This window comes from Mizuhopecten yessoensis, unplaced genomic scaffold, assembly GCF_002113885.1.
Source record: "Mizuhopecten yessoensis strain PY_sf001 unplaced genomic scaffold, ASM211388v2 scaffold9299, whole genome shotgun sequence".
NCBI classification, from domain to species: domain Eukaryota; kingdom Metazoa; phylum Mollusca; class Bivalvia; order Pectinida; family Pectinidae; genus Mizuhopecten; species Mizuhopecten yessoensis.
The window spans coordinates 240,373-267,220 of record NW_018407978.1 but is presented as its reverse complement, the minus strand read 5'-3'; the positions used below and the strand labels follow the sequence as shown (position 1 = coordinate 267,220).

At 35.2% G+C, this 26,848-nt stretch overlaps 2 protein-coding genes across 3 annotated transcripts; one reads left to right on the top strand and one right to left on the bottom strand.

The window, feature by feature from the left end:
• Positions 1–302: 302 nt before the first annotated feature.
• Positions 303–17,910, bottom strand: LOC110457698 (proline-rich protein 11-like). Of its 2 annotated transcripts, none has more exons than XM_021509064.1 (9): positions 17,841–17,910; positions 15,363–15,513; positions 13,699–13,827; positions 13,038–13,253; positions 12,193–12,276; positions 11,217–11,311; positions 6,407–6,463; positions 5,261–5,354; positions 303–4,738 (listed from the first exon to the last, which is right to left on the bottom strand). In XM_021509064.1, exons 1-9 carry the CDS (start codon positions 17,885–17,887, stop codon positions 4,583–4,585), a joined length of 1,029 nt encoding a protein of 342 aa, XP_021364739.1. In that variant the 5' UTR covers positions 17,888–17,910; the 3' UTR covers positions 303–4,582. The 2 variants fall into 2 exon arrangements, with proteins under 2 accessions (XP_021364739.1, XP_021364740.1); XM_021509065.1 differs by lacking the exon at positions 17,841–17,910 and adding an exon at positions 17,707–17,828.
• A 74-nt stretch (positions 17,911–17,984) lies between these two features.
• Positions 17,985–26,729, top strand: LOC110457689 (spindle and kinetochore-associated protein 2-like). The gene is made up of 9 exons (XM_021509049.1): positions 17,985–18,043; positions 19,595–19,666; positions 20,402–20,497; positions 21,845–21,925; positions 22,637–22,820; positions 23,781–23,911; positions 24,382–24,425; positions 25,128–25,203; positions 25,581–26,729. Exons 1-9 carry the CDS (start codon positions 18,011–18,013, stop codon positions 25,638–25,640), a joined length of 777 nt encoding a protein of 258 aa, XP_021364724.1. The 5' UTR covers positions 17,985–18,010; the 3' UTR covers positions 25,641–26,729.
• The last annotated feature ends 119 nt before the right edge of the window (positions 26,730–26,848 follow it).

Below are 26,848 nucleotides of genomic sequence, written 5' to 3'. Positions count from 1 at the left end.
TTAACTGACTTAGTACCATGTCATAAGACATGCAGTCTTGAACCGCATACATGTACCACATTTTTGGCATTCGTTTTTGTCCATTTTAGAACTAGGAAATATTTGAAAAACATGCAGATGTCAGTTGAGTGGATAGTATAGATCAATGTGACCACAATTTATGTACAAAGTAGTACTCATCAACAATACAATGATGTCGCATCAACAATCCACCAACGTCACGTCAACCCTGAATTTAGCCAGTAATGTTAACTTTACATTATGTATATGATACATAATGAGTGAACAGGGTAAGAGAAAAAGAATCATTTACCCCCTTGAGGGTGAGATAGGGGAATCTCAACCCTCGGGGAAAGATTCTTTAGTTGCCAAACACTAAACAAAGCCTCATGTTTAGTAACTTAAGATTCTTCCCCCTCAGGTTGAGAATCCCAAGGTTTCGGGGAGAATTAATAGAATCTCTCACCCCCAAGGTGAGAGATGAATTTGGACCAGAACTGTAGCTTTGCCGAGATTCGTTACAACACCAAATTCTGCAGCACATACCAACGTAATGAATGAATGTTTTCTCTCTCCACCTCTTAACCAATGTTTTGATAAAACAGTACATAGGCAATGCAAATTCAACACTAAACATATCAAATTTTCTAGATATCACAATCAGAAACTGAAGCCATATTTGGAAAGAGCAGAAAGAAATTTGGTATTGTTCCACCCCTCTTGCCTCTCTTAAAATCATGTATTTTAGACAAAGATTTTAGCAGAAGAACAATAGCTACAGTATTTCAATTCCGCGATTGAATTTAATGACAGGCCCATAAACACTCACCATTAAAACACTGAAAGTCTTTTGGAATCACTTATTTCATTTACCCTATGTCACATAAACCCCAAAGACCCATTGTCTATGGTCTGTGAATTCTAAATTTTAGGACAGAAAATGGTGACAAATATGCAGTGAAATTTAAATATTTCACATAAACAGATTGATAATGAAAGACATTCTAGTAACAATATCACATGCTCTTCTAAAGCCATTAGATTATAACAAATACATCACATACATTTTAATACAAATATTGCTTCAGATGAGGTATCCATTGAATCAAGTGCTTAAATCTGACAGTGCAAGTTAAAAAGCTATCAATTAAGATAAAAAAAATAATGACGGGTAATGCACTTGTTATATACCCAGTGAGACCCATACTTGTTACCAAGCAAGGACAAACTGAAATGTCCGCACTTCCTTAGAAACGATAGTTGGAAGAGATGGGGAAGATCTTAAAACCAGATTTTTTAAAATTTCTTTTTTAAAATCTCAATTGAAAGATATTTAACTTGCACTGTCAGCTTTAACCTATTTCAAGTTATATTTTAATATTCTGGAAAAAAAATGACAAACTTATAATGAATTAGTGTCACAGATGATAAATTCATGGTTATATATATATATAAGTATAAACCCTCTACCATATACTTGAATGATCTACTATTTCTATTGGAAAGATAACTCTGGGGCAAAAATATAGGATATGGACAGTCATGAAGTAAGGCTGTTTTCTGCTTCCCAGTCAAGAAGCGAACATTTATTTTGATGTACATGTACATGCACAAACAGTGCATTGCACTACTAAAAAAAGAGTAATATATTGCTAAACTTTGAATAATCCTATTCTGTATAATTCTGTATATTCATACAAATGATGGGTAAAAAGCAGGTTTGTTTGATTTTACAAAGATTTTACACATATATATTACTAGTATTTGACCTTTGATCCCTCAGTTTTCTTTGAACTTTTGGGTACGGACCCGAGTGTTACACGACACACAATCTGGTCGTAATGCTAACAGCATCTCATCATATGTAGGCATGTGGGATATGGGTATTCAACCCGATGGTGTAGAGTTTGCCGAGGTTCTGACACCAAATTTGCACTCGAGGGTAGAATATCTGTATCCCACATACCTACAAGTTGAATGACTTTTTTCTCCCATCTCTCATCTGAATTTTTTGTATAACAGGACAGACAAAGCAAAGACAACACTAACAATAGCAAAGTTTCTAGATAACGTATACACAAACTATGGCCATATTTGGAAAGAGAAGAAAAGAACTACTGTATACTAAAGCTATACCTCAACTTAAATGATCAATGTAATACCTTTGGGCGAGCTTGAACAACGTTTCTTGTGTTCTTAAAGTCATGTCACTTGCCAAAAGTAATATTGCAACAGTCAAACAATGTTTTCACATGTTTTCAATTTGACGTCATAATAAAACACTGTCATCTGATTGTGACATCATAATAGAACAGGTAACTGAGTGCACCATTGTGTGATACACCTAACACGTATCCCACAAATAGGTCACATGTATCATTCATATGCAGAGGTGGGAGAAAAATCTACTACATATTACGTAATTTAATCAAATCTTCAGATGAAGTAAAACTATGGTCGAGATAAGGTGTCAACAGATGTCTGATCAAATAGTCTATGATGTCTGATCAAATAGTCTAGGATGTCTGATCAAATAGTCTATGATGTCTGATCAAATAGTCTATGATGTCTAGTCTATGATGTCTGATCAAATAGTTGTGATGTCTGATCAAATATTCTAGGATGTCTGATCAAATAGTCTATGATGTCTGATCAAATAGTCTAGGATGTCTGATCAAATATTCTATGATGTCTAGTCTATGATGTCTGATCAAATAGTCTAGGATGTCCGATCAAATAGTCTATGATGTCTGACCAAATTGTCTAGGATGTCTGATCAAATAGTCTAGGATGTCTGATCAAATAGTCTATGATGTCTGATCAAATAGTCTAGGATGTATGCAGGCACTTTTAGAGATATTACTTTATATTCCTATCCTTGTGTGCTAATTCATCAATGTGCTTATCAATTAATTTTGATAATGCCCTTAACTATGAGTGCTAAAATAAATGCATTTACAGTACTTTGTGTTAATTTCAATCCATAATTTTATATAGACAATAGAAATATTAATATAATTTTATCACTACAATACTTGTTCAACCATTCATTCTGCCTTTAAAAGTGTAAATGATTTCTTGGTCAATGTCATTTTTACTTCATATATTTGCGCAACCATAATTCAGCCCCATGTTTCAAACATGATTAAATAAGATTATCACTAAAATATGCATGCCTACAGTGTGATGATGCACACTGATACTACATATGCACGATTATGTACTTAATGATACAGTTCTGTTACAAAAAAAAATGTGAAAGATAGCTATCTGCTGTATTTATGACATACAAGACGGTGGATCTCTTGTTTTATACTGATCACAATGCAACAAAAACAATAAGTGAGATATACAATATTGATTTATATATATATATCAAACATACCAATATAAAATATATCAAAAGCATATATATACAAACTGATATAATCACATAAAAAACAGATCTATCATCTTTTCCCTAAGCTTCACTTTTTGGCGAGTACAAAAAAAGGAACTCTAAAAAACCTCACAAAACATACCTAAATTTGATGCAGCTTTTCATTGTACCAGAATCAAACCAAAAACAAAAAGGTGTTTCAGAAAAAAATCTTTACAAACTTCAGTAAACCTCAATACAAACACATATCAAGCCAAAGTAAGGTCCCTTACCTCAGTAACATAAAGTTAAATCTTTTCTATCACTAATCATGAACATTTGATTTAACATGATTTTTTTTTAGCAAATTACTAATCATTTAAGCATATGAAAATACCGACTAATCGACTATACAACATATCTTCAAAGGGGAAAGCAGCATAATTAGGGGATAACCTTATTGTATTTTAAAATTTGAGGCGGTATATATTGATTATACTGTCGTAAATTGAGTTTTACTGGCGACATGGAGCAGAACCAGTAAATCGGATATTTGCGACAGTACAATCACAATATACTATGTAGCATATTTCAAAATAGGGTAGGGTTATCGCCATTCTAAACGACGTTTTTAAGATACTTTTGAGGGTTTTCTTCAAATTGGGGTCTCTCTGCTCTTGATTGGTGGCATCAGAAATATTCAAAGTGAGGCTGAAATATGTTGACCTTTCAGGGTCACGCTATTGTTGTGACGTCATGAATTATCAATTTCATGACGTGTCAGGGTCAGTCAGGGTCAATTACCTCATTAACAATCGCCATTCAGGCTTCATATGCAAATGAGAAATTTGCAGACCGTATATCTTGGTTTTACTGTCACAAATTATTTTGATTGACCAATCAAATGCCCTGATCCATCTCAAATGAATTAGAACGAGGTTTTACAGTACCGACATCCGTGGCGGTGAACATCAAGGGGATGATTTTGACAACAGTTAATACTCGCAATATTTTTATTATTCAAAATTAAAGTAATTTATATATAACTTGATTCTAATAAAAATTAAGAGCTGCATGTAATAAGGTAATAATCGTTATGATTTGTTATGAGAGTGTAATAAAATAATTAACAAAGAATATCAAAATGTTATAAATATGACACAGCCAGTAGGATGACAAGCAGTAAGAATATCACAGGATTACAGGGTAGGAAAGAATGTAAGACTAGTTAGTATTGTCAGCAAGTGGGGTTCGCTTGCGTGGACTAGGCGACACTGAAGATTCGTGACCTGGAATCCGAGCCAGAGGGGATATTTGGCGCTGTGGTGACGGAGATCCTTCTAAGGAATCGTCACTAGATGAACGACTGTCATTCGCAAACTGAAGTGTAATCATAAATATGGAGGTTAAATGTACCAGTCATATGTATTCTTGAACCTTCATTTTATTTACAACCCTTTTTTTCAGAGATTCAAGTATCAATAGGACTTAAAATGTTCATTATTCAAGTAAGAAAACAAATTGTTGATGAATTTCAGCCATTATCATAAGTATGAAAACAGCAGACTTTCCAATCCAAAAATATATATCAGGTATTTCTGTAGGTATCAAACCTGATCCGGAGTTTTAAGATTTCTAAAGATCTAGTGAAGTACATTCAAAACAATTTAAGAATTATTAAACAGACCTATAGTGTGCTGTTTGTACACTTTCACTTTTTCTTGGGTGGTGGGCAGTTACAAAAAAATACACCTCCAACATGTATTAAGATAACCATAAATCATTTCATACAGTGTAACGTACGGATGTGTTTACCAATCTGGAAAGACATTCACATGTATGTGCCCCGTCTCTGCACAAGTAATGATTATATATATTTACATGAAGCTGAAATATACTCACAACAAACTTCTTCTTCAAGGCTGTAGCCATCATTGGGGTTAATCCTTTACCAGTTGGCCGCTTACGTTTCACTATTGGGGTGCCCCCAGGGCTTCTGTACAAGGCAATATACATCAAATGTAGTATAATAAAAACAATACTTACATGTACGCTAGGGAAACTTAATCTTATATGTACAAATTTTGAGACCTTTCTATAAAAAAAAATCTTCAAGATAGCTAGTAAATAGTTTTGTAGAATTCATACTTAACAAAGAGTAGCCAATTAATTAGTGGATCTGATCAACATTTTGTACATTTATATCAGCACATAGATGTATACCTGTAGTGTAGTTGATACATGGGCAATTTTGCCATTTCATGACCAGGTAGCTTCATTTGTTAGAGTAATGGTATAACAAGCCATTCAGATTGATATGTCTTGCCTATGCCTCGCTTTGACCATCAATGCACATATTGGAGAAACTAACTTGAACGCAATAACTTAATGTTGATGGAGAAGCTGACAAAGTCAATGGACCATGAAAGGTAAGCTACATCCACCATTTGATGCAAGGATTAAGATTTACTACCTAAGATGCATCTATGGTCCAAGTTTGGTTGGTGTAGCACTTATACTTTCAGAGAAACTAACTTGAACGCAATAACTTAATGTTGACACCGCCTTTGCCGGAAAAGCAAAACCTAAACCTGGCTTCCTCTGCGTGGCGGCAAGACAAAAATCTGAAGTCCATTGTAGAATCCAAGTCTAGAACTGCTGAATTGTTTTCCACTCAGAACACTGTTGAATATGTTTTGTTTATTTCATCTTTATTATTAATCATTAAAGTCTTGTAAGGTATGGTTTTCTTTTCAGAAACGATTTACCAAGCTATAGTAATGCCTCAAAAAACAGTTTCCAACACCTAGTTACAGTTTTTGGCAGTGGTACGGGGATCCTTAACCAAAATGTTAAAAAAAACCAATCAACTGTGTTCAATCAATTTCACCTTCTTCCGGGAATGTAGTATCAGATAGTTGTTCATAACAGCTCAGATTGTACAGTTTAACTCAACTGCATTAAAAAAAGGACCTTGCAGACCTGATTGATAAATAAATTCCCCCCAAAAGTAATTAAATCATGTGAAAAAGTATAAAAATCACTTACCTCTTCACACTTGTTTTCTTGAGGCTGCCGTTAAAACCTAGCACTTCACTGGCTATCCTACAAAGTGACAGTACAAATGTAACAGCTATAACACGTCACTGGCTATCCTACAAAGTGACAATACAAATGGACCGACTATAACACTTCACTGGCTATCCTACAAAGTGACAGTACAAATGAAACAACTATAACACGTCACTGGCTATCCTACAAAGGGACAGTACAAATGTAACAACTATAACACTTCACTGGCTATCCTACAAAGTGACAGTGCAAATGTAACAACTATAACACTTCACTGACTATCCTACAAAGTGACAGTACAAATGTAACGAATATAGCACTTCACTGGCTATCCTACAAAGTGACAATACAAATGTAACGACTATAGCACGTCACTGGCTATCCTTCAAAGTGACAATACAAATGTAACGACTATAACACTTCACTGGCTACCTACAAAGTGACAATACAAATGTAACAACTATAACACTTCAACTTGTTTTCTTGAGGCTGCCGTTAAAACCTAGGACTTCACTGGCTATCCTACAAAGTGACAGTACAAATGTGACAACTATAACACGTCACTGGCTATCCTACAAAGTGACAATACAAATGGACCGACTATAACACTTCACTGGCTATCCTACAAAGTGACAGTACAAATGAAACAACTATAACACGTCACTGGCTATCCTACAAAGTGACAGTACAAATGTGACAACTATAACACGTCACTGGCTATCCTACAAAGGGACAGTACAAATGTAACAACTATAACACTTCACTGACTATCCTACAAAGTGATAGTACAAATGTAACGACTATATAACAGTTCACTGAGGCTGCCGTTAAAACCTAGCACTTCACTGGCTATCCTACAGAGTGACAGTACAAATGTAACAACTATAACACGTCACTGGCTATCTTACAAAGTGACAGTACAAATGTAACAACTATAATACGTCACTGGCTATCCTACAAAGTGACAGTACAAAGGTAACGACTATAACACTTCACTGGCTACCTACAAAGTGACAATACAAATGTAACAACTATAACACGTCACTGGCTATCTTACAAAGTGACAGTACAAATGTAACAACTATAATACGTCACTGGCTATCCTACAAAGTGACAGTACAAATGAAACAACTATAACACGTCACTGGCTATCCTACAAAGGGACAGTACAAATGTAACAACTATAACACTTCACTGACTATCCTACAAAGTGATAGTACAAATGTAACGACTATATAACAGTTCACTGGCTATCCTACAAAGTGACAGTACAAAGGTAACGACTATAACACTTCACTGGCTACCTACAAAGTGACAATACAAATGTAACAACTATAACACGTCACTGGCTATCCTATAAAGTGACAGTACAAATGTAACGACTATAACACATCAATGGCTATCCTGCAAAGTGACAGTACAAATGTAACAACTATAACACTCCACTGGCTATCCTACAAAGTGACAGTACAAATGAAACAACTATAACACGTCACTGGCTATCCTACAAAGTGACAGTACCAATGTAACGACTATAACACTCCACTGGCTACCTACAAAGTGACAATACAAATGTAACAACTATAACACGTCACTGGCTATCCTACAAAGGGACAGTACAAATGTAACAACTATAACACTTCACTGGCTATCCTGCAAAGTGACAGTACAAATGTAACGACTATAACACATCACTGGTTATCCTACAAAGTGACAGTACAAATGTTACAACTATAACACTTCACTGGCTATCCTACAAAGTGACAGTACAAAGGTAACGACTATAACACTTCACTGGCTACCTACAAAGTGACAATACAAATGTAACAACTATAACACGTCACTGGCTATCTTACAAAGTGACAGTACAAATGTAACAACTATAATACGTCACTGGCTATCCTACAAAGTGACAGTACAAATGTAACGACTATAACACTTCACTGGCTACCTACAAAGTGACAATACAAATGTAACAACTATAACACTTCACTGGCTATCCTACAAAGTGTCAGTACAAATGTAACGACTGTAACAAGTCACTGGTTATCCTACAAAGTGACAGTACAAAGGTAACGACTATAACACTTCACTGGCTACCTACAAAGTGACAATACAAATGTAACGACTATAACACGTCACTGGTTATCCTACAAAGTGACAATACAAATGTAACGACTATAGCACGTCACTGGCTATCCTTCAAAGTGACAATACAAATGTAACGACTATAACACGTCACTGGCTATCCTACAAAGTGACAGTAAAAATGTACCGACTATAACATTTCACTGGCTATCCTACGAAGTGACAGTACAAATGTAACGACTATAACACTTTACTGGCTATCCTACAAAGTGACAGTACAAATGAAACGACTATGACACGTCACTGGCTTTCCTACAAAGTGACAGTACAAGTGTAATGACTAAAACACTTCACTGGCTATCCTACAAAGTGACAGTACAAATGAAACGACTATGACACGTCACTGGCTTTCCTACAAAGAGACTGTACAAGTGTAATGACTAAAACACTTCACTGGCTATCCTACCAAGTGACAGTAAAAATGTACCGACTATAACATTTCACTGGCTATCCTACGAAGTGACAGTACAAATGTAACGACTATAACACATCACTGGCTATCCTACAAAGTGACAGTACAACTGTAACGACTATATCACTTAACTGGCTTTCCTACAAAGTGACAATACAAATGTAACGACTATAACACGTCACTGGTTATCCTACAAAGTGACAGTACAAATGTAACGACTATGACACGTCACTGGCTTTCCTACAAAGTGACTGTACAAGTGTAATGACTAAAACACTTCACTGGCTATCCTACAAAGTGACAGTAAAAATGTACCGACTATAACATTTCACTGGCTATCCTACAAAGTGACAGTACAAATGTAACGACTATATCACTTAACTGGCTTTCCTACAAAGTGACAATACAAATGTAACAACTATAACACGGCACTGGCTTTCCTACAAAGTGACAGTACAACTGTAACGACTATATCACTTAACTGGCTATCCTACAAAGTGATAGTACAAATGTAACGACTATTACGCATCACTGGCTATCCTACAAAGAGACAATACAAATGTAACTACTATAGCACGTCACTGGCTATCCTACAAAGGGACAATACAAATGTAACGATTATAGCACTTCACTGGCTACCCTACAAAGTGACAGTGCAAATGTAACGACTATAGCACTTCACTGGCTATCCTACAAAGTGATAGTACAAATGTAACGACTAAAACACTTCACTGGCTATCCTACAAAGTGACAGTACAAATGTAACGACTATAACACTTCACTGGCTACCTGCATAGTGACAATACAAATGTAACGACTATAGCACGTCACTGGCTATCCTACAAAGTGACAGTACAAATGTAACGACTAAAACACTTCACTGGCTATCCTACGAAGTGACGGTACAAATGTAACGACTATAACACTTCACTGACTATCCTACAAAGTGACAGTACAAATGTAACAACAACAGTTCACTGGCTATCCTACAAAGTGACAGTACAAATGTAATGACTATAACACGTCACTGGTTATCCTACAAAGTGACAGGACAAATGTAACGACTATAACACTTCACTGGCTATCCTACAAAGTGACAATACAAATGTAACGACTAAAACACTTCACTGGCTATCCTACGAAGTGACGGTACAAATGTAACGACTATAACACTTCACTGGCTACCTTCATAGTGACAATACAAATGTAACGACTATAGCACGTCACTGGATATCCTACAAAGTGACAGTACAAATGTAACGACTATAACACGTCACTGGCTATCCTACAAAGTGACAGTACAAATTACAGTTAATATACAGTTCAACTGTGAATGAGTTAAAGATTATCATCCATGCAAGTTATATTCTTCTGAAAATCTGTCTTATTCATTATAAAAGGTCTATAATTTGTTCGGTACTGGTAGATAATTACTGAAACAGATTTCTTACTCCATCAAATTTCACCTTTATTTTATTTCTACAGGATACTGACCAGCTTCAACAATTTAAAGGATTAATTTCAGAGGAGGGTTAAGACAGAAAGAGGAAAGTCTGTCGACAGATAGAATTTGATTTTTGTTAGCGCAGTGACGGTAGAAACTTGATTCAAAAGAGTAAGTTGTCAGAATAGACATTCTATCAGGAGGGAGCTTAAATTCCATTCAGGTTATAAAGAATCAAAATTTCAATCTTAGAATTTTAATACATAACTCACTCCAAATCTTGGTATTAACTGCTGTTTTTTCCCCCCACAAATTCTTTACCAGTTTGTTTCCTTAAGGGTTATTCCAGATATGACAACATGAAGTTTGGGGGCGATTGTGGTTAAAACTATCTATAAGTCACTGTGTAATCACTGTTCTGATTACAACTGTCACCTTTTATTACCAGCCTTTCAAATGGCAGCTTCCTAAGACATCTTTGAATAGAAAATGTTGTGATGATGGTTGACTTAGACATCTAGCATCAGAAAATGTTTTGCTGATAGCTGTCTAGCTCACATTTTATTAGACACTGTTTTGATAAGCATTTCCTCAGACACTTCTCATTAGAAATGTTTCATAACAGCAGTCTAGGCAGACGAAAGTTTTCTACAATAATACTGTTATTATTTAATTAATTAACATAAATTAATGCTGAGACCTCCTTGCAATGTACACGTCCTGTTTTATTTCCATAGACTTCCAAGTCAACATTATAAACATACATGAAATATCATGCTCACCTGTCTTGTATATTTTCCTTGCCCCGACCAATTGCTGTTTTCAGCACCCGTTGTCTCAAGTTCATTTCAGGGGTAGCTGTGCTGTTTTCTGCTCTCTAAAACAGAATTAAGGCATGTGTTGTACAACTGGTCTGAACTCTATATATAATTCGAACAGCAGTGTAAGTCAGTCTTCAGCTTTCACTCCTATCTAAGTGCGGGGTTGATTTTTAAAAATCTGTTAATACAACAAGTGAATAATTTTGATTAAAGTTAAAGGTGATAGATCTAGAGCCACCGTCAGGTGTAGGTTTAGTTAAAGGTGCTAGAGCCACCGTCAGGTGCAGGTTAAGTTAAAGGTGATAGAGCCACCGTCAGGTGTAGGTTAAGTTAAAGGTGATAGATCTAGAGCCACCATCAGGTGTAGGTTATGTTAAAGGGGATAGATCTAGAGCCACCATCAGGTGTAGGTTATGTTAAAGGTGATAGATCTAGAGCCACCGTCAGGTGTAGGTTAAGTTAAAGGTGATAGAACTAGAGCCACCGTCAGGTGTAGGTTAAGTTAAAGGTGATAGATCTAGAGCCATCGTAAGGTGTAGGTTTGTGGGTTGATCAGTGGGGCGCTTCGCTTTGAGTATGGAAACCAAAAGGTATGCAGAGCGATTACAGAAGTTTAATATATATATCTAAAGTAGGATCATAATCAAAACATTCTCAAGCGTCACCGATTAAGTGGGGTTTTAAGTTTATTTAGCCGACAACTAGTACTAGATCTATTTGTCGCCTGAAAAATTGTTGATTTCCAAGATAAATATTCATATATCCTACAGTATATAAAGGGTATTTTCTTAAACATACAAATTTATTTCCAATCATTTCTGCTTCCCTATAAGAAGAAAATGTTACGCTGATTTAAATAGGCAAACCTAATGAAGCATTTTTATAAGTAAGTACATCTTTGGGGCCTGTGACTACCTACATACACAGCATCACATACCAGTGGTGGTCTCGGCTCAGCTCTCCTCAACTTCACATGCTGTAGCTGTTCCAAGGTCACTGAAGGTCGAGAATTGCTCTCCTCCTGCAATCGTACAAAGACTTCTTTGATCGATTATGAATTTAGCACTATACATACATCTTTTTAAAGGCTTTCCATAATATGTTACCGGTAGATTTTAAATCTTTTTTTTTTTACATCACAATAAAATCTGATGTCATGTAAAATGATATTATTAATGTGTTATACAAACAGGAAAATCATTAGTATTGACACATTTGGTAGGTCTTCATTCCCTATGATCTCGGCAGTAAGTTACTAGATAAGGTCAATCATTTGACGAAATCTGAAATATTTAGATCCTCATTACGATATCATTATCTGCGTCATTATTATGAATCCAATAGATTTCTTATTAGATATGCTTTTTACAACATTTGACACTTTGATTTTGAAAATGGGTCAAGGTAAATTATCCATTTAAACAATCTTGATAACCCTTCACTTCAGCAAGCTAATCCAAAAATCATCACTGCAAGAAATCATATTTAACTTTTACATGACTTATGTGAATTCAAAAGTGGGTTGGAGCTATTCATTTGTGCAAACTTGATAGCTATTTACCCAAGAAGCTACATAAAAATACCATCACTCTTGGCATTATTGCTCTTTAGAAGAGGTTGTTTTGATATTTGACACATTAGACCATCATGACTTTGAAATAACAATATGCAAGTGTGGGAGTGCTAAAACTGAATCCTGTTAATGCCAATGCTTGGCAGTAATAACAATAACTTCAGTAGTACAAACCTTTCTTATTAGTATGAGGTCATGGTGATATTTACCTTTGAGCTGATCCTGCGTTTCCTTGTCCTGATGTATGTTTGGGTAGGGGTATGTACAGGAGGAGGGGGAGGAGGTGGAGGAGGAGGGGGCGGTACTGTAGCTTGTTGTACAGAAGCTGTTGGTATCATGGAATTAGCAGAGACAGGTTTCCCACACTGAGAACACCGACATCCTGAGCAGGTTCCAGGGGGGACAACTGCATCTTTTTCTGCAGACTGAAATCATATGAAAGGTCAAACTATCTCAAAGTCTTACAACCAAACTAATATATCAAGATAGCCTGGAGTGTTTTGGATGTATTTTTTGTAAAACAATTAACTGACAGAATATTTATTCAAAGATTATAAATAACCATTGAAATGTATACATACTACTCCCATCATCTTTCTCACCATGATAAAAGTTTTCTATAAGTATCAACTTTCAAAAAACATTAAGAAATACTTTAAAATTGTTGTTAGACCAACATAATGTCTGCTTTTTGATCTGATATTTTTATTTCAAGTCATAATGTGATATTTTCACATTCTGAAAAAGGATCACAATTTAATGTTGAGATTACCAATATTTCCACTTTTTCAAAATATTCTTAATTTTCAAAGATTAAAAAAGGAGGAAATATAGCTTATATTTATTTCCACTGATCTATTTGTTTTGTACCGGTTCTGGTCTAGAGTCCCGCAGCTCCTGAAGTTCCCGTTCCAAGTCGTCAAGTCGCTCAAACATCTTCTGAAGTTCCTGCTGGTACCAGTGGTGGGGAAACACCTTTTCCCGTGCAACACTTAAACTCTAAAACACATAAAACCAAGTACCATATTTAACCTGAAATATTAAGACAAGGGAACAAGCACATATTCTCTGAATCAAAGTAAAGGTGTGGGCTTATGACAGGACAATTAAATAGCTCTACTGAACTACAATATATATGGGTGGGCTTATTAACAGGCATATGCTATTGCAGGATAAATTCGGTAAATTAATATTAAAAACATTCCCCAACATCAGTATACTATATGTATACATGGCCTTTATATACTTATATATATATAAAAAGACAAAAGCCATTTTATATCACAATATATGTACATATATATATTATTATACTTATATGTTTTGGTCTGAAGATAAATTTATCAAAATTTTAATTTAGAATGTAAATGCATGAAAATTACTAATTTTTTAACAGTTTTACAAGCATTTTTTCTCTGAAAAGAATGAAAAAAACGCTCTAATAACAAACACTTACAATCCAAATCATACAAAAATCTGTGTGGTGAAAGGTTATTTTTAAGAATTAATATTGACACAATTTAGATCATATACATGTAGCAATTTAAAAATATGAATAGGCCAGTGTTATGTTGAAATACATGGACTTATGTGAATAGTATGCTATATCTTTCCAAAATTTTCCTTAAAGGTCTAAACTTTATATGTCTAGATATATATCAAAACATGTATTTAAGCTATCTGCATAATGTATGTCACTATCGAAGGAATAAGAAAATGAATACCTGCTTCTGAGTCCTTTTTTCACTTAAAAATGTGAAACTAGAATGCATTCTCACTGCGTTTCCTTTAAAATATTCCTAGCACAAATAATGTTCCAACAGTAAAAGTAAACACTGAACAACCTTTACTTTTTTACTATGCCAGTATACGTATGGGCCTTGAAAGGTAAGATTATATACTACTGATCATGATCATGAGCTATATTGTATTGTTACCTGACTCGCTATATAAACGCATATTAATCAATTTCGACTGTTTCCCAGACAATTCACCAAACGAACTATAGCTAATGTGTGCTACCGTAAAACTGTTGACTGGTAACAAGAAACTGTTGACTGGTCACGCGAAATTGTTGACTGGTCACGTGCAACTGTTGACTGGTCACATGTTAGGTAATCGAACGCACCTATAATTACAAGCCCCCCGATGATCAAGCGTTTTTGGTACTGGATTGTTGACGGTCGTCTGTCGGTAGACCTAAACATCACATTCGACATAGAACTTTTTGGTTTTTCATTGGTCAAGTAACAAAACAGTTGTTTCATGCCTTATCAGTCAACAATCAAAACCATTTTCCCTCGGAGTTGGGACCCACCAAATAAACTGTTTCCCTCGGCCTGCGGCCTCGGGAAACAGTTCATCTGGTGGGTCCCAACTCCTCGGGAAAACAGTTTTAACTGTTGACTGATAAGGCATGAAACAACTGTATACTGTATAAAGTTTTATCAAAATCTTTCTGAAATTGAAGACAGAAAAATGTTGAAATATACCTAATATTGATAGAAAAACTGTGGCAACTGGCCTACATGTACCTTTCCTAGACATCGACTACACCAGGTCAACAGTGTACTGACACCGGTGGCTGCGGCCACTAGCTGACCAGTCCTAAACCATGCTATTGGGTCAGGGCCGGAGACGTCCACCTTGTTCCTGTATGGACTCAGACTGAACGGCTCCATATCACTGTAAAAACATGAAATTAGGAATGTACACTCGCTGTAGATCAAAATATTTGTAACAGTTCAGTTGGTTGAACTGCAGTTCCATAATAAAAAAGATTAAGTTTGCACTAAGGGTTGTTTCGCCCTAAATCCTGTTCGCTCTGTAGGTTGTTTTGCCCTAATATTTTTATTTTATTTACGCTAATATAATAATTAATATTTAAATATATCAACTCAACTTATTGATTACTTTCTACATTGGTATACTTCATGTAGAAAAATATCCACTGTGTGAGTGAGTAGTCACCTTTTCACAGCTACTGTTTGTCACACTCGCTTAAAAACAACACAAACCGTTTTTTTGTATATAAAATTGATTTTAATGATTTGGAAAACTAATTATAAGAAGAATTATTATTTGTGACTTAAAACTACTAAAATTTAAGAAAATTCCAAACAATGTTTTGCCCTTATTTTTTTGTCTTAGTGCGAAACAACCTAGGGCGAACGGTATTTCGAGCGAAACAACCCGGAACTGAATTATTTGGATGAGTAGGTCACACAAGCTCAGTGATTACCTTCAACAGACATTTGGTGCCTACTGGGCTCAGTTTCAGCCACTGACTGTAGCACTGACTGTCCTTAAATTAGGAGGCTAAGACTAATAAAATCTATTACCTGTAACTGAGCAAGATCGAGTTATCTCAGTCGAGGGCAAAGATTCTGTACCCAATCTTACTCAGTTATAGATAAATAAAAAAATTCTCGTACATTTACATCGAAATAAAAAAAAAAAAAATTGCTAAAGACTACATGCAAGTATCCTGTCTTAGGCCTCGGATTAAAAATGCCTCTACACTACTAAAATAACATTTTAATGCTTCCACGTAAAAATGTAGTCGGTCCTTACAAAGACAAGGTATTTCTCAGTGTAGATTATATTTGATCTACAACATTAGATATCTAACTACATCAAAACAATACATATACCGACAAAACAGAATGTTTGTAATACAATAGAGATGGGTCTCAATCCAACTGGTTGGGTTGCTACTAAATCTGGTGCAGAGTCGGGGTTAACATACCAGGGATGTTTTCTGCTAGCAGGACGGTGCACTGTGACCTGAAAGGTCATTTTCGAGTGAGTGAAAATGTCGCACTCCATAGCGTTTTGTCAGCAAAATCGAAAGTAGGCTGCACACTGTCTCTACTACCGGGCGTGCTTGGACGGGAAAAACAACTTGCGTTTTAAGTCTCGTGTTTATAAATACAATGTTTCGTTATAGATCAGGGCAGTCAGACGGATTGATTTCCGGAGAGTGCTATGACATAGTTTTAGAAGTAAGCAGGGATTATACGTGTTATGATGGGAAGGGATGGTTTATATATTTATCGTTAGTTTAGCCTGTGTAGTGTTATGTGTCGTTAATGTGTATGTGTGCGACGCATGTGTCAGAGTTGTTACAGTGTATGTCGGTTTAGCCTTGTTGTCTAAAATATATTATCATTTGTACATAATTCATCATATTAATTGTTAATAAATATTATAGGAACTATCCACTTGGTCGATCGTCGGCGACCAGATAGCTCAATTGGTAGAGCATCCGTCTAGAGTTTGGAGGGTCCTGGGTTTGAACCTCCGTCTGGCCAAGCATTTCTCTTCTCCTGTTACATAGTAATGCATATTGTCAATTTCAAGCCGTTAACGCTCGGATGAATACATTGCATTGTAAAAACTTTGCGAAATGTCACGTAAAGGTTCCAGACAGATTGGACGAGACAGAAAAATTTAGCATGGGGTATGACGGGGGATAATCTGAGGTGCGAGAATTATGTTCATGTATGTAAGGTCATGGCGCGCAGCAACTAACCTCGTCTAGATCTATCAATACACTCATATATTACATGTGGTCAGGTCTTAGGCGCAGAGACGTATAGTCTCTGATAGGCGTGAGTTCACACTTTAATGTTTTTTCTAATTCAATTTATCAACAGCCTGTTCCTAAATGAAACTTGAAAACATAGGATTATTTCTATTGAAAATGGGAACATGTTTCTTCACTTTGGAAAAAAAAACACTTTCTAGCTTGGGGCATGGTTCAATTTATATCCTTGTTTACCATACATAATAACGTTATTATGTATGTTGATAAAATGAACCGTGCCCCGTGTTTAGGGAAGCAGTCTGCATTTGAATCCCACATGAAACAGTTACAGGTTATGTCTGTAGTTAACGTTCTTATCTCCCGATCCGGTGGTTCTTTGAATGCAATCATCGGTGACACAATCCCGTTACATAAATCGTACTTCAAGACCGAATAAACAAGACATATGTCATGATCAGTTTACCTATTTAAATCCTGATTTTCAAACATCTCAACATTTCCGGAGTTCATACAGGAAATCTACCTCTTTAAACCTCGCGCCTGATATTGACCAATCAAAACATTTATAACAAATCCGATAAACCAACCAAAAGAGCCGTAACAAAAACACCGGAAGTGGAGGTAAAAACCAAGATGGAGCAGACTGTGAACTCGTTGGAGTCAATGGTAAATGTTTACTTTCTCTCCTCTAAAGGGTCTTAGTATTTTTATCTCCTTCTGTTGTGATTTGTGATAAAAAGTTTCTATGTTTAAACGTCCTCTCATCGTGATTGTAAAAAATACACCGACTAACCAGTGGAATGTAGATCTATGTGTATGCAAATTGTACTTTCATTTTCACATACGTTTTGTAAACATATTTTTTTCGGGCCAAAATCAAGACGTAACAAGGATGATAAATACAGTTCTAGAACAACTTTGAGAATGTATGTATATATATTAATAATCGCTAAATTCTGACCGGGGGATGAATTGCCAAATTCTGGCGACAACGATTGTGAGAGTTAAAAATTTAGGTGTTGTCGATTGCTATAATATCTTGTGAAGAGTCTCCTCCTTCAAAAGAGAATTAGATTGAACCTCCTTAGATATTGGAAACAAATACGCAAATCATCATCGCCATGGACAAAGAATAAAACAGATGAAAAATAAACTGACCAGGTGACTGGTCAGAATTTTGGAGCCTGTGTTATGATGGTTCAGTGTTAATTATATATAATTAGTGTTGTTTCGATTAATCGATGATCATTCGTTTTACCTCCTACTATGATAAATTGATCATGATTTTCTATGATCGATCATGGTTTGAATATAACATGAAAACTTTTAACATTATCAAGAGTTATTGAGACCAGCAGCCAATCTAAAACTGATTAATGAGCAGTTTTAATAAAAAGTTTTACCGTCACCTGCATTCAAACATCATTTCTACTCATTTAAAATTGATCAGAGATATTGAAGTGATTCTCAACACTACTTTTAATGAACTAGGTGCATAGAGACTGGGATTTAGACCGAAGACTCCCAAACTCTAGACGCTTAAACCAGTTAAACTGACTGGTCACGATTGATCGCTGCTACACTCCCTAAGCCCTTGCCCCCGAAGACAATACTGTTTTCAACCCAGGTACGGGTATCCCCTTTCCAAGCGTACATACAACATACTTGAAACGAGGGTTGGTCATGGCAGCACTGTAACAAGAGATAAAAAATGCATGGTCAGATTTAGCTTCAAACCTGTACCCTTCAAAGCCTTAAACTGATGCTCTGAGTTCCACTACATTTATAAGGAGATGATTGTCTGAATTTTGCCAGATAAGGCTAATATCTGAATGTATCCCATCAATATGTATTTAACAACAACACATATTTAAGTTCTGGAATCCTACTTTTCTTATGTTCAGTGCTATGGGACTTGCCCACATTTTCAGAATCATATAAAATATATTACATACATGTATAGTAAATATGGGACTCGTCATCGTCTTTTGAAAACGATGTTCAGGGCTCATATGAAAATAATATGAGGTATCAAGTTACAATTACATTGAATTGGAGTCAATCAACAATGGCAAACCAAAATTTTAAGTACATGGCTGATTTAATTATGGTACAGTATGTATTCATATAGAATGATGTACAGCTGCACTCTTTGAATCTGCATGCTCATGTATACGTACATGTATGTGTACTGTTTAAACTTAAAATGTTTCACAGTTCCAGAAAGCAGAATCAGATTTAACTTATTTATCAAGGAAGATAGACTTTGAGCTCGGACAGAAAAACAAGGTAAAGTATTTATTTGAATTAACATATATTAAATGCTTTTCATCACAAATTTTAAACATGTCGTATAAAATATATATATATATAGCAATGCATTTTGTTTTGGCAAATTGCTATATGACAGGGATATTATGAGGGTGTTTTGGGAAATTAAGTTTAGGAAAATGAGGGTGAATTTGAAACAGATTACCAAAATAGCAAGCATGATATGAAATGCCAGTGAGTTTAAATGATGTTTCCTATTCAATTTCTTCTGGATCTCATGGGAAAAATTATCGTGCTCTGAATCTTTTCTTAGTTGATTTACTTGATTATATGTTAGCAGTCATCTATTTAAGAACTGTTGTCTCTTTATGTTAGTTGAAAAATGTAAACCATGATTTTAAATTGAACAGATTCAAAATGTGTAGTCTTTGTCAACATGTACTAGTACTAGTGTGGCAGTCATACATACATATCCGGGTACGTTGTAGTTTAGAAACTGCAGGGTAGCTCAGTGTATAGTGTACATAAAATATTTACATTAACAAACTGATGTCAGTTTGATAGTTATGCGAGTTTTGTTACTTTTCTTGTCAAAATAGATTTTTGATAAAAATAAAAATAGAATTAACACTGTGTTCATATACATGTGTTGTGCTTCATGAATGTGGCACGGCCATAGAAAATCTAGCTTTTTCATGTTATAGTTTTGCTGTATAGTAAAATATCTTGTAGTTCATTTTTGTTTTAATTTAGGCAAACCCTGCTCAGTTAATTGAAAAGATATCAGAAATCAAAAAGGAATATGGAGATTTGGTAAAGGAAGCAGCATCTATACAGGAGGCACAAAAGGTATGAAAATTAATTTCAGTTATCATGCTTAAGGTCAGTACATGGACTTATCATTATTAACATTTCTTTAGGCTTAAGATTCCATCTTAAGTATAGGTACTTAATTGAGCAAAAAGAAAATGATCCTTCTTACTTAAAAATGATTTTATTATCACAGATTAAGTGATTTGTTGTTAAACTTAGCTATTTGTTTGCTATAGGTTGCATTTTAATTGACACAGTTTGCTTTGTCTTATTTTAAAACTTGTCATCATAAAATTTTCTAAAATTAAATGTAATTGAAAACTTAAGTGTTTCAAAATTGAAATGTATTATATATATATATGTTGTCCAATTTAATTAGAATATAAAAAAGAACAATACAACCTATTATATAGTCATGCTTATTAGTGCTACGTATACTACACATGAATAAATGTATACGATAGTGGATGTTTTATAATATTTTGATTTGATGGTATGAGATTAACAAGATATGTGTGTATGAAGGATCCCTGTAGATCTGCCAAAATCTTTAACTACTTACTATATGCATAAAAACGTTTTCCAGCACGGCTGTAGTTTTGATAAATCATTTCTGTGATAAATCATTTCTGAAAAGAAAACTGTAAAATAAAATAAGTGAAAAAAAGAAAAAGCAACAACAATTTTCTGAGTATGAAAATGCAAAGGTGCCAGACCTGGATTCAAACTTTGAACCTGCAACCATTATACTGTGGCACTAAATTATATATAACCAACTAATATAAGCTAGCTATATACTTCCTAGCCAGCTGCAGTAATACATTGGCCAAGTCAAACGACCCGTGTGACCAAAATGATATTTAAGAGCGTTGTTGCATGTATGAAAAACTGAAGTGACATATATATTTCTTCTGCAACTGTTAAAAAAACTTTGTAAGACTTACCTCCCTTCGATCACTATTGATACAGCGCTGCACAAGAGGCAACACTTCACCAATATTTAATTAAGACACATTTATTAACTTCACATTAACTTGGTCATGACATCAGTTCAATTTAAAAGTTACATCAAAATACGACACGCTTCAAAGTTAGGTGAATCTTACATTTAAGCCTTGATCAATATAGGACTTTGATTCTTTTCTGATTGGAAGTGTGTTTTGTACCAATGAAATTGTCTTCAACAAATCAAGATATGGTGTATTTGCATCATTTAACAATGGACCAGTGTATACATGTAATGGTGGAGTGAAATTGATGGAGAAATAAGCTTGTTCTTCACTCAACCCATGATGAATATAATTTATAATACCAGGTGTATAGTCTGTATCTGCAGGTTTAAGTTTTGAATGAAACGTTATAGCAACGAGTTGTTTTTTACAGGAGGCTGTGGAGTACTTCAGAACACAGTTGATGGCAGCATGTCAATTACTTCAAGCATTGCAACAACAGACTGGAAAGCAGGTATGTAAACTACATACAGGGTATTGAGCAATGATTGTCTGATCATGATGTGTATTGGGATGGAATTCACATTATTTCAACCAAAACTGGCTCTTTTGCTCATCTTTTGGACTATCCTTTGTAAAGATGTTGGTAAAACATCAATGTAAATCAACCAGTTAATTGACATCTTCTATCTCTTTGCTTTCTCTGCACCCCTGGAATATGTTATGACAAAAGTGAAGGCTAAGTGTGTGCCAACTTGTGAATGAGACCAGTTTGATCCTTTGATCTTTGATTTACATCAAAACAAATCCCATGTTAGTGTAACGGTGAAAATCGACTTGCTTTGAAGTCAGGTGTTGCTCATCTGAATCTTCATAGGACAGGCCTAGCAATTGGTCAGTTTTTAACTGAAACCAATCAAATACATAGCCATTTGCCTTCAACTTTTCTATGACATCTTCCAGGGGTGCAGAGAGTGAAAGTGAGTGTAAACCCTAGAGTATCGGGGATGTTTAACACAATTGTCATGCAGTATGAATATTGGCATGTTTAGCTTTCCTCAGCGTCCGTTTTTTCTCACATTATAAGGCACCATACATGTTCATTTTTGGAATGATTAAGCTTACCAAATTCTCAAACTGTGATAACAAGATATCGCTGTACTGTGATAATCATAACTACCATACCTACAATTTACCCCCATTAAGAATATGGTTGTCATTTAAGGATGGTGAAAGGCCAGAGGAGCTTGATAGATTGGAAGCCATTCTGGGTATCAAACTACCAAGTAGTGCAGACAAGCCCCAGGCTGATGGGGACCACAACACGGAAGAGGAATCAACCAGCACTGGTATACCCAACACAGCTCCCGAAGTACCTGAGGAACTCTCAAAACCAGCAGTTTGCACAAGTGAGTACCAATTTTAATTTGGCATTGTAACACTTTATCCATACCACTGTGGTCAGGTAGAAAACGCACTCACCTTTCACTAGGATATTCACGTTTGATTCCCTGGTCAGAAAAGAAAAGGTAATTATACCTGCCCAACCACATGGGTTTTCTCCAGGCACTCATGTTTATTTTCTCCCATATTCAAAAATCCTCTACTTGCTTCCATCCGGACCTCCGAGAATGAGTTTGGAAAAAAAAATTGTTGTAAAATACGGGGATGGGGAGATCCAACGTCCGTGCAAAAAGTTCAGCGAAATTCTGTGTTACTCAGCAGACGAATTCCACAAGGAATACATGAGTCTGGCCTCAAATAGATATTTCTTTTTAGTTGTGTATATCGATACCCCATTCTTGTTTTCCTGGAACAGTTAAATGGGTTTTTAAATTTACACAATACCATCAACATTGTCAATATCACTTTTCTAATTTAGGTCTTTCAAATGACCCTTGATATCAATCTAGCAATTTCAGAAGTCAAATCTCCTTTTCCTTGAAATCTGAAGAGTCAAAACACATGTCTAATAGACATATATCCTTCCAAACCTGAGAGTCGGAGCTATTTTGTGAAGTAAAAAATTCTAAAGAGAACTGAAAGCCCTGTATTTTAGTCACCAAGATAACCATTGCGGGTGCACATTTTGATTTTATTGTTATGCCATGAATATGAAAGAATTGTGCAATTTAGGAAAATATTTGTCCACAATGCAAACATATTATGAGCAAATTATTTAAAAGCAGATAATTAAAGGTTGTACTAACGCAATGACCCTGGAGGTAATTGTTGTAACTAAGTTTATTGTACCTAAAGTATCTACTGGTATGAACTGTGTTAGTTTATACTTATGACCAATACAGAAAACCTCTATAGAATGTATAGAGACACTTATATTAACTACTACAATTATGTCTTTATTAAAGTTCCAGAACCACAGTTGTCTCCCTCGTCACGGCGTGCTGATTCCTCCGAGTGTTTAGATATAACACAGGAGGAGTTTGAATCTGTGTCTGAACTAATCCGAGGCAGGTGTAAACTAGCGGACATCAATACTGTAAGTGTGAAAAGGAAATCAATTCTGTTAGTATTTATAAGCCTAATTGGGAGGTCATTTCTGTTAGTATACAGATACTTGGCGGCCGAGTGTGGTCAAGGTGTTTGACGTCTACGATCACTAGTCGACCACCAGTGGGTCACAGGTTCGTGACCTACATGCATATGAGGCAGTTGCTATTTATTGTCTGCAGGTTGGTGGTTTTTCTCGGAGTACTCCTGTTTTCCACCAAAACCTTGCTCTTCCTTAAATGATCATATAGCTGTAAATAGGATGTAGGGCACAAGCAAGGTATTCACATCTCTATCTGTCTAAACATTCACACAATGTTACACAATAATGGTTTCTTTTTCATGAAATAGACATTCTTTTACTCTGAATTAGTGAGACATTGAAAACAGAATTTAAAACACGTTTATCCCCAAATTTATATTGTCATGTCATGACCTGTATCGCCCTATATTTTGCAGGTATATCGTATACTCTGGAGGCATTTCAAAGAAGAAAACAACAGGTATATAACAATTGTAGCATCAAGTTTGCAATTTTAATTTTTGTTAACCCCCCGCTTGATGTCTGTATGTCTGTCGTCTGCAGTAACTTTGACTAATAGGCAGATTTTATTGAAACTTCACCTGAATGATCAGTATAACTACATAAGTAGTTGTGCACCAGCATTTTAATTTCAGGTAGTTATGGTCCTTAATGCGAAATAACTTGTCCCGAAAAACTCGCTCTGCTGATTATAATTTTGTTTGTATATTGATGAAACTTCGCCTATATGACATGTAAAGAGCCAAACTATTTTGAGCGAGTTCCCATTTCAGTAAGTTGACGTCAAGGTCACTAAATGATGTATAAACTACCAGCATCTGTGGGGGTATTAGTTATCCTCCGAATTACAGTTCTAGTTTTTCACATTTTTTGGTGTAGGTTAATAAATATTCTGAATAAAACATTGGAAAGATCCGCTACTATAGAAAAATAGAGTTTATTAGGGCCTCACATTCTCTAAATGCAGATGCCATCACCTTGTCTAATATTAAGGTCACCCTTACATTGTCAACAGAAAACTATGTTTACAACATATGTCTTTGATATCTTTAACAAATACATTATATATCTGTGTACAGTTTTATTTTAATTGTTAGAGATGTACACCTTTTTCTGTATACATTCAAATAATGCCTTTTAAATTCTAAAAATCATTCTGTAGTAAAGCACTTAATCCAGGAGAGATGTTCAAAATGGGATTGAAGGTATCTGGTAACACAGGAGAGGCAAAACTAAAGGTAGGTATTATACACGAGTTTGTATAAATCATAGAGCAGACATGGTGACCTATTATGTATCATTCATACATAGTGGTTGATTGTGTAATATTAAAATACATTTAGGTGCAAGATGTTATAGTTTCTGCCTTTAAGATGGTTACATTTAATAAATGATGATTTATTGTATAATAATTCAATATTGCCAATAAAATGCGGCCAATAACTTATAACTTCAAGTAAGGTATGTTATTGGCCCTAAAGACCTCTTTATAGTGTTGATGGGCAGTTAACACCTCAATAACTAAGTATGGTAATTATTGTGAAGTCACTGATGATGTTATATTTTCAGATTTTATCCTGCAAGTTTACTCATGTATGTCGTTAATCTCCCACAGGTTCTGCGGGCATTGAAACTCTGCACCATATCAGCAAACAAAGAAGTCAAACTAGTGTAAACAGTTGGACCGATGTTGGCCACTTGTAATAAATATCAGCAATCTCAAATCTGTGAGAATTCAGGTTTCTGTCAATATTCTTTGATCTAGAAGGTTCATCTCTGATTGCAAAAGATTTGTGCAATGTCTGTCGTAAACAGTTTTACAACAAAACTGCAATAGCATAGTGAACTGCTAATGAGAAAAGAATCTTGTTCGAGATGTTTCGTAGCACTAACATTCTAATTACTGTTTTACTTTGGAACCTTGTTTGCATATTGGTTCCAATGAGGTGTTTTTTATCTGGAATTACACATTTTCCAATGTAGGAAATTTTGTAATGATATTTGAAAAACAGACCATTCACCATAACAAGCATCCTGCTTGCAGTGTTACTGGAATAGTTTTGTGCCATAAATGCAGACATTTCCATAGAATGCTGATCGACAGGGCCTTCCCTAACCAGGTGCCACTTTTAACAGTTTATTAACTTATTCACCCCTGAAATTTCATAATGAAGTATTCCAACTTTTGAATTGGAAGGGTTCAAATGTGTCTTCAGGGGTGAATGAGTAAATGTAAATACTACAACACTAGTAGCAATAACTATCCTAACTGTTAGACTTCAATTGGCAAGAAACTCAGAATTTTCAGTTAGCAAAACATCTGTCGGAAATTCCGAGTATTAATCACTAAACTGTCACAACTTGCAATAAAGTGACAGCATTAGACATTGTCAATTCAAAATCTATGGATATTGGACTGTTGCTGATTTTTCCACAGGAGTCAATTACCAGTGTTAACTGAATAGAAGGGTTACATCTGTATAGAATTGCTATTAATTTTACATACATTGTAATGTTCTTATACTCTGACTTTGTATATATTTTTTTATGTATTTTGTTTATAAATACACTGTTGATATTGTACATTACATTTTTAAGTGTTTGTGGTTTAGTACTGTATATAACAAACGAAATCGGTATTATTTGGTTATTAGAAAGACAAGCCATTTGTTATGTTGAGTGAGGTGAGGTTTTGTTCAGCTTAAATTTCATATACTGGAAGATGTATGTAGTAAAAAGAGACAGAAAAAGAAATAAATGATGCAAAAACATTTTATTCTTGTCTCTGTGTTGTACTTTATCCTACTTGGGATGATATGACGAATTGTATTTATGTTATGTCTCAAGACCTCTTGTCCAATGGTATCATACATGTAGCTAGAG

Bases quoted from the DNA above. Each gene is read 5' to 3' on its own strand.
- LOC110457698 (XM_021509064.1), bottom strand. From the start codon at position 17,887: ATGAACTCCGGAAATGTTGAGATGTTTGAAAATCAGGATTTAAATAG. The intron at 11,312-12,192 runs GTATGTGATGCT...ATTCTGTTTTAG, and splicing joins CTGAGCCGAGACCACCACTG to AGAGCAGAAAACAGCACAGC. The intron at 6,464-11,216 runs GTGAGCATGATA...GTCACTTTGTAG, and splicing joins AAGGAAAATATACAAGACAG to GATAGCCAGTGAAGTGCTAG.
- LOC110457689 (XM_021509049.1), top strand. From the start codon at position 18,011: ATGGAGCAGACTGTGAACTCGTTGGAGTCAATG. The intron at 19,667-20,401 runs GTAAAGTATTTA...GTTTTAATTTAG, and splicing joins AGCTCGGACAGAAAAACAAG to GCAAACCCTGCTCAGTTAAT. The intron at 22,821-23,780 runs GTGAGTACCAAT...TCTTTATTAAAG, and splicing joins AAAACCAGCAGTTTGCACAA to TTCCAGAACCACAGTTGTCT.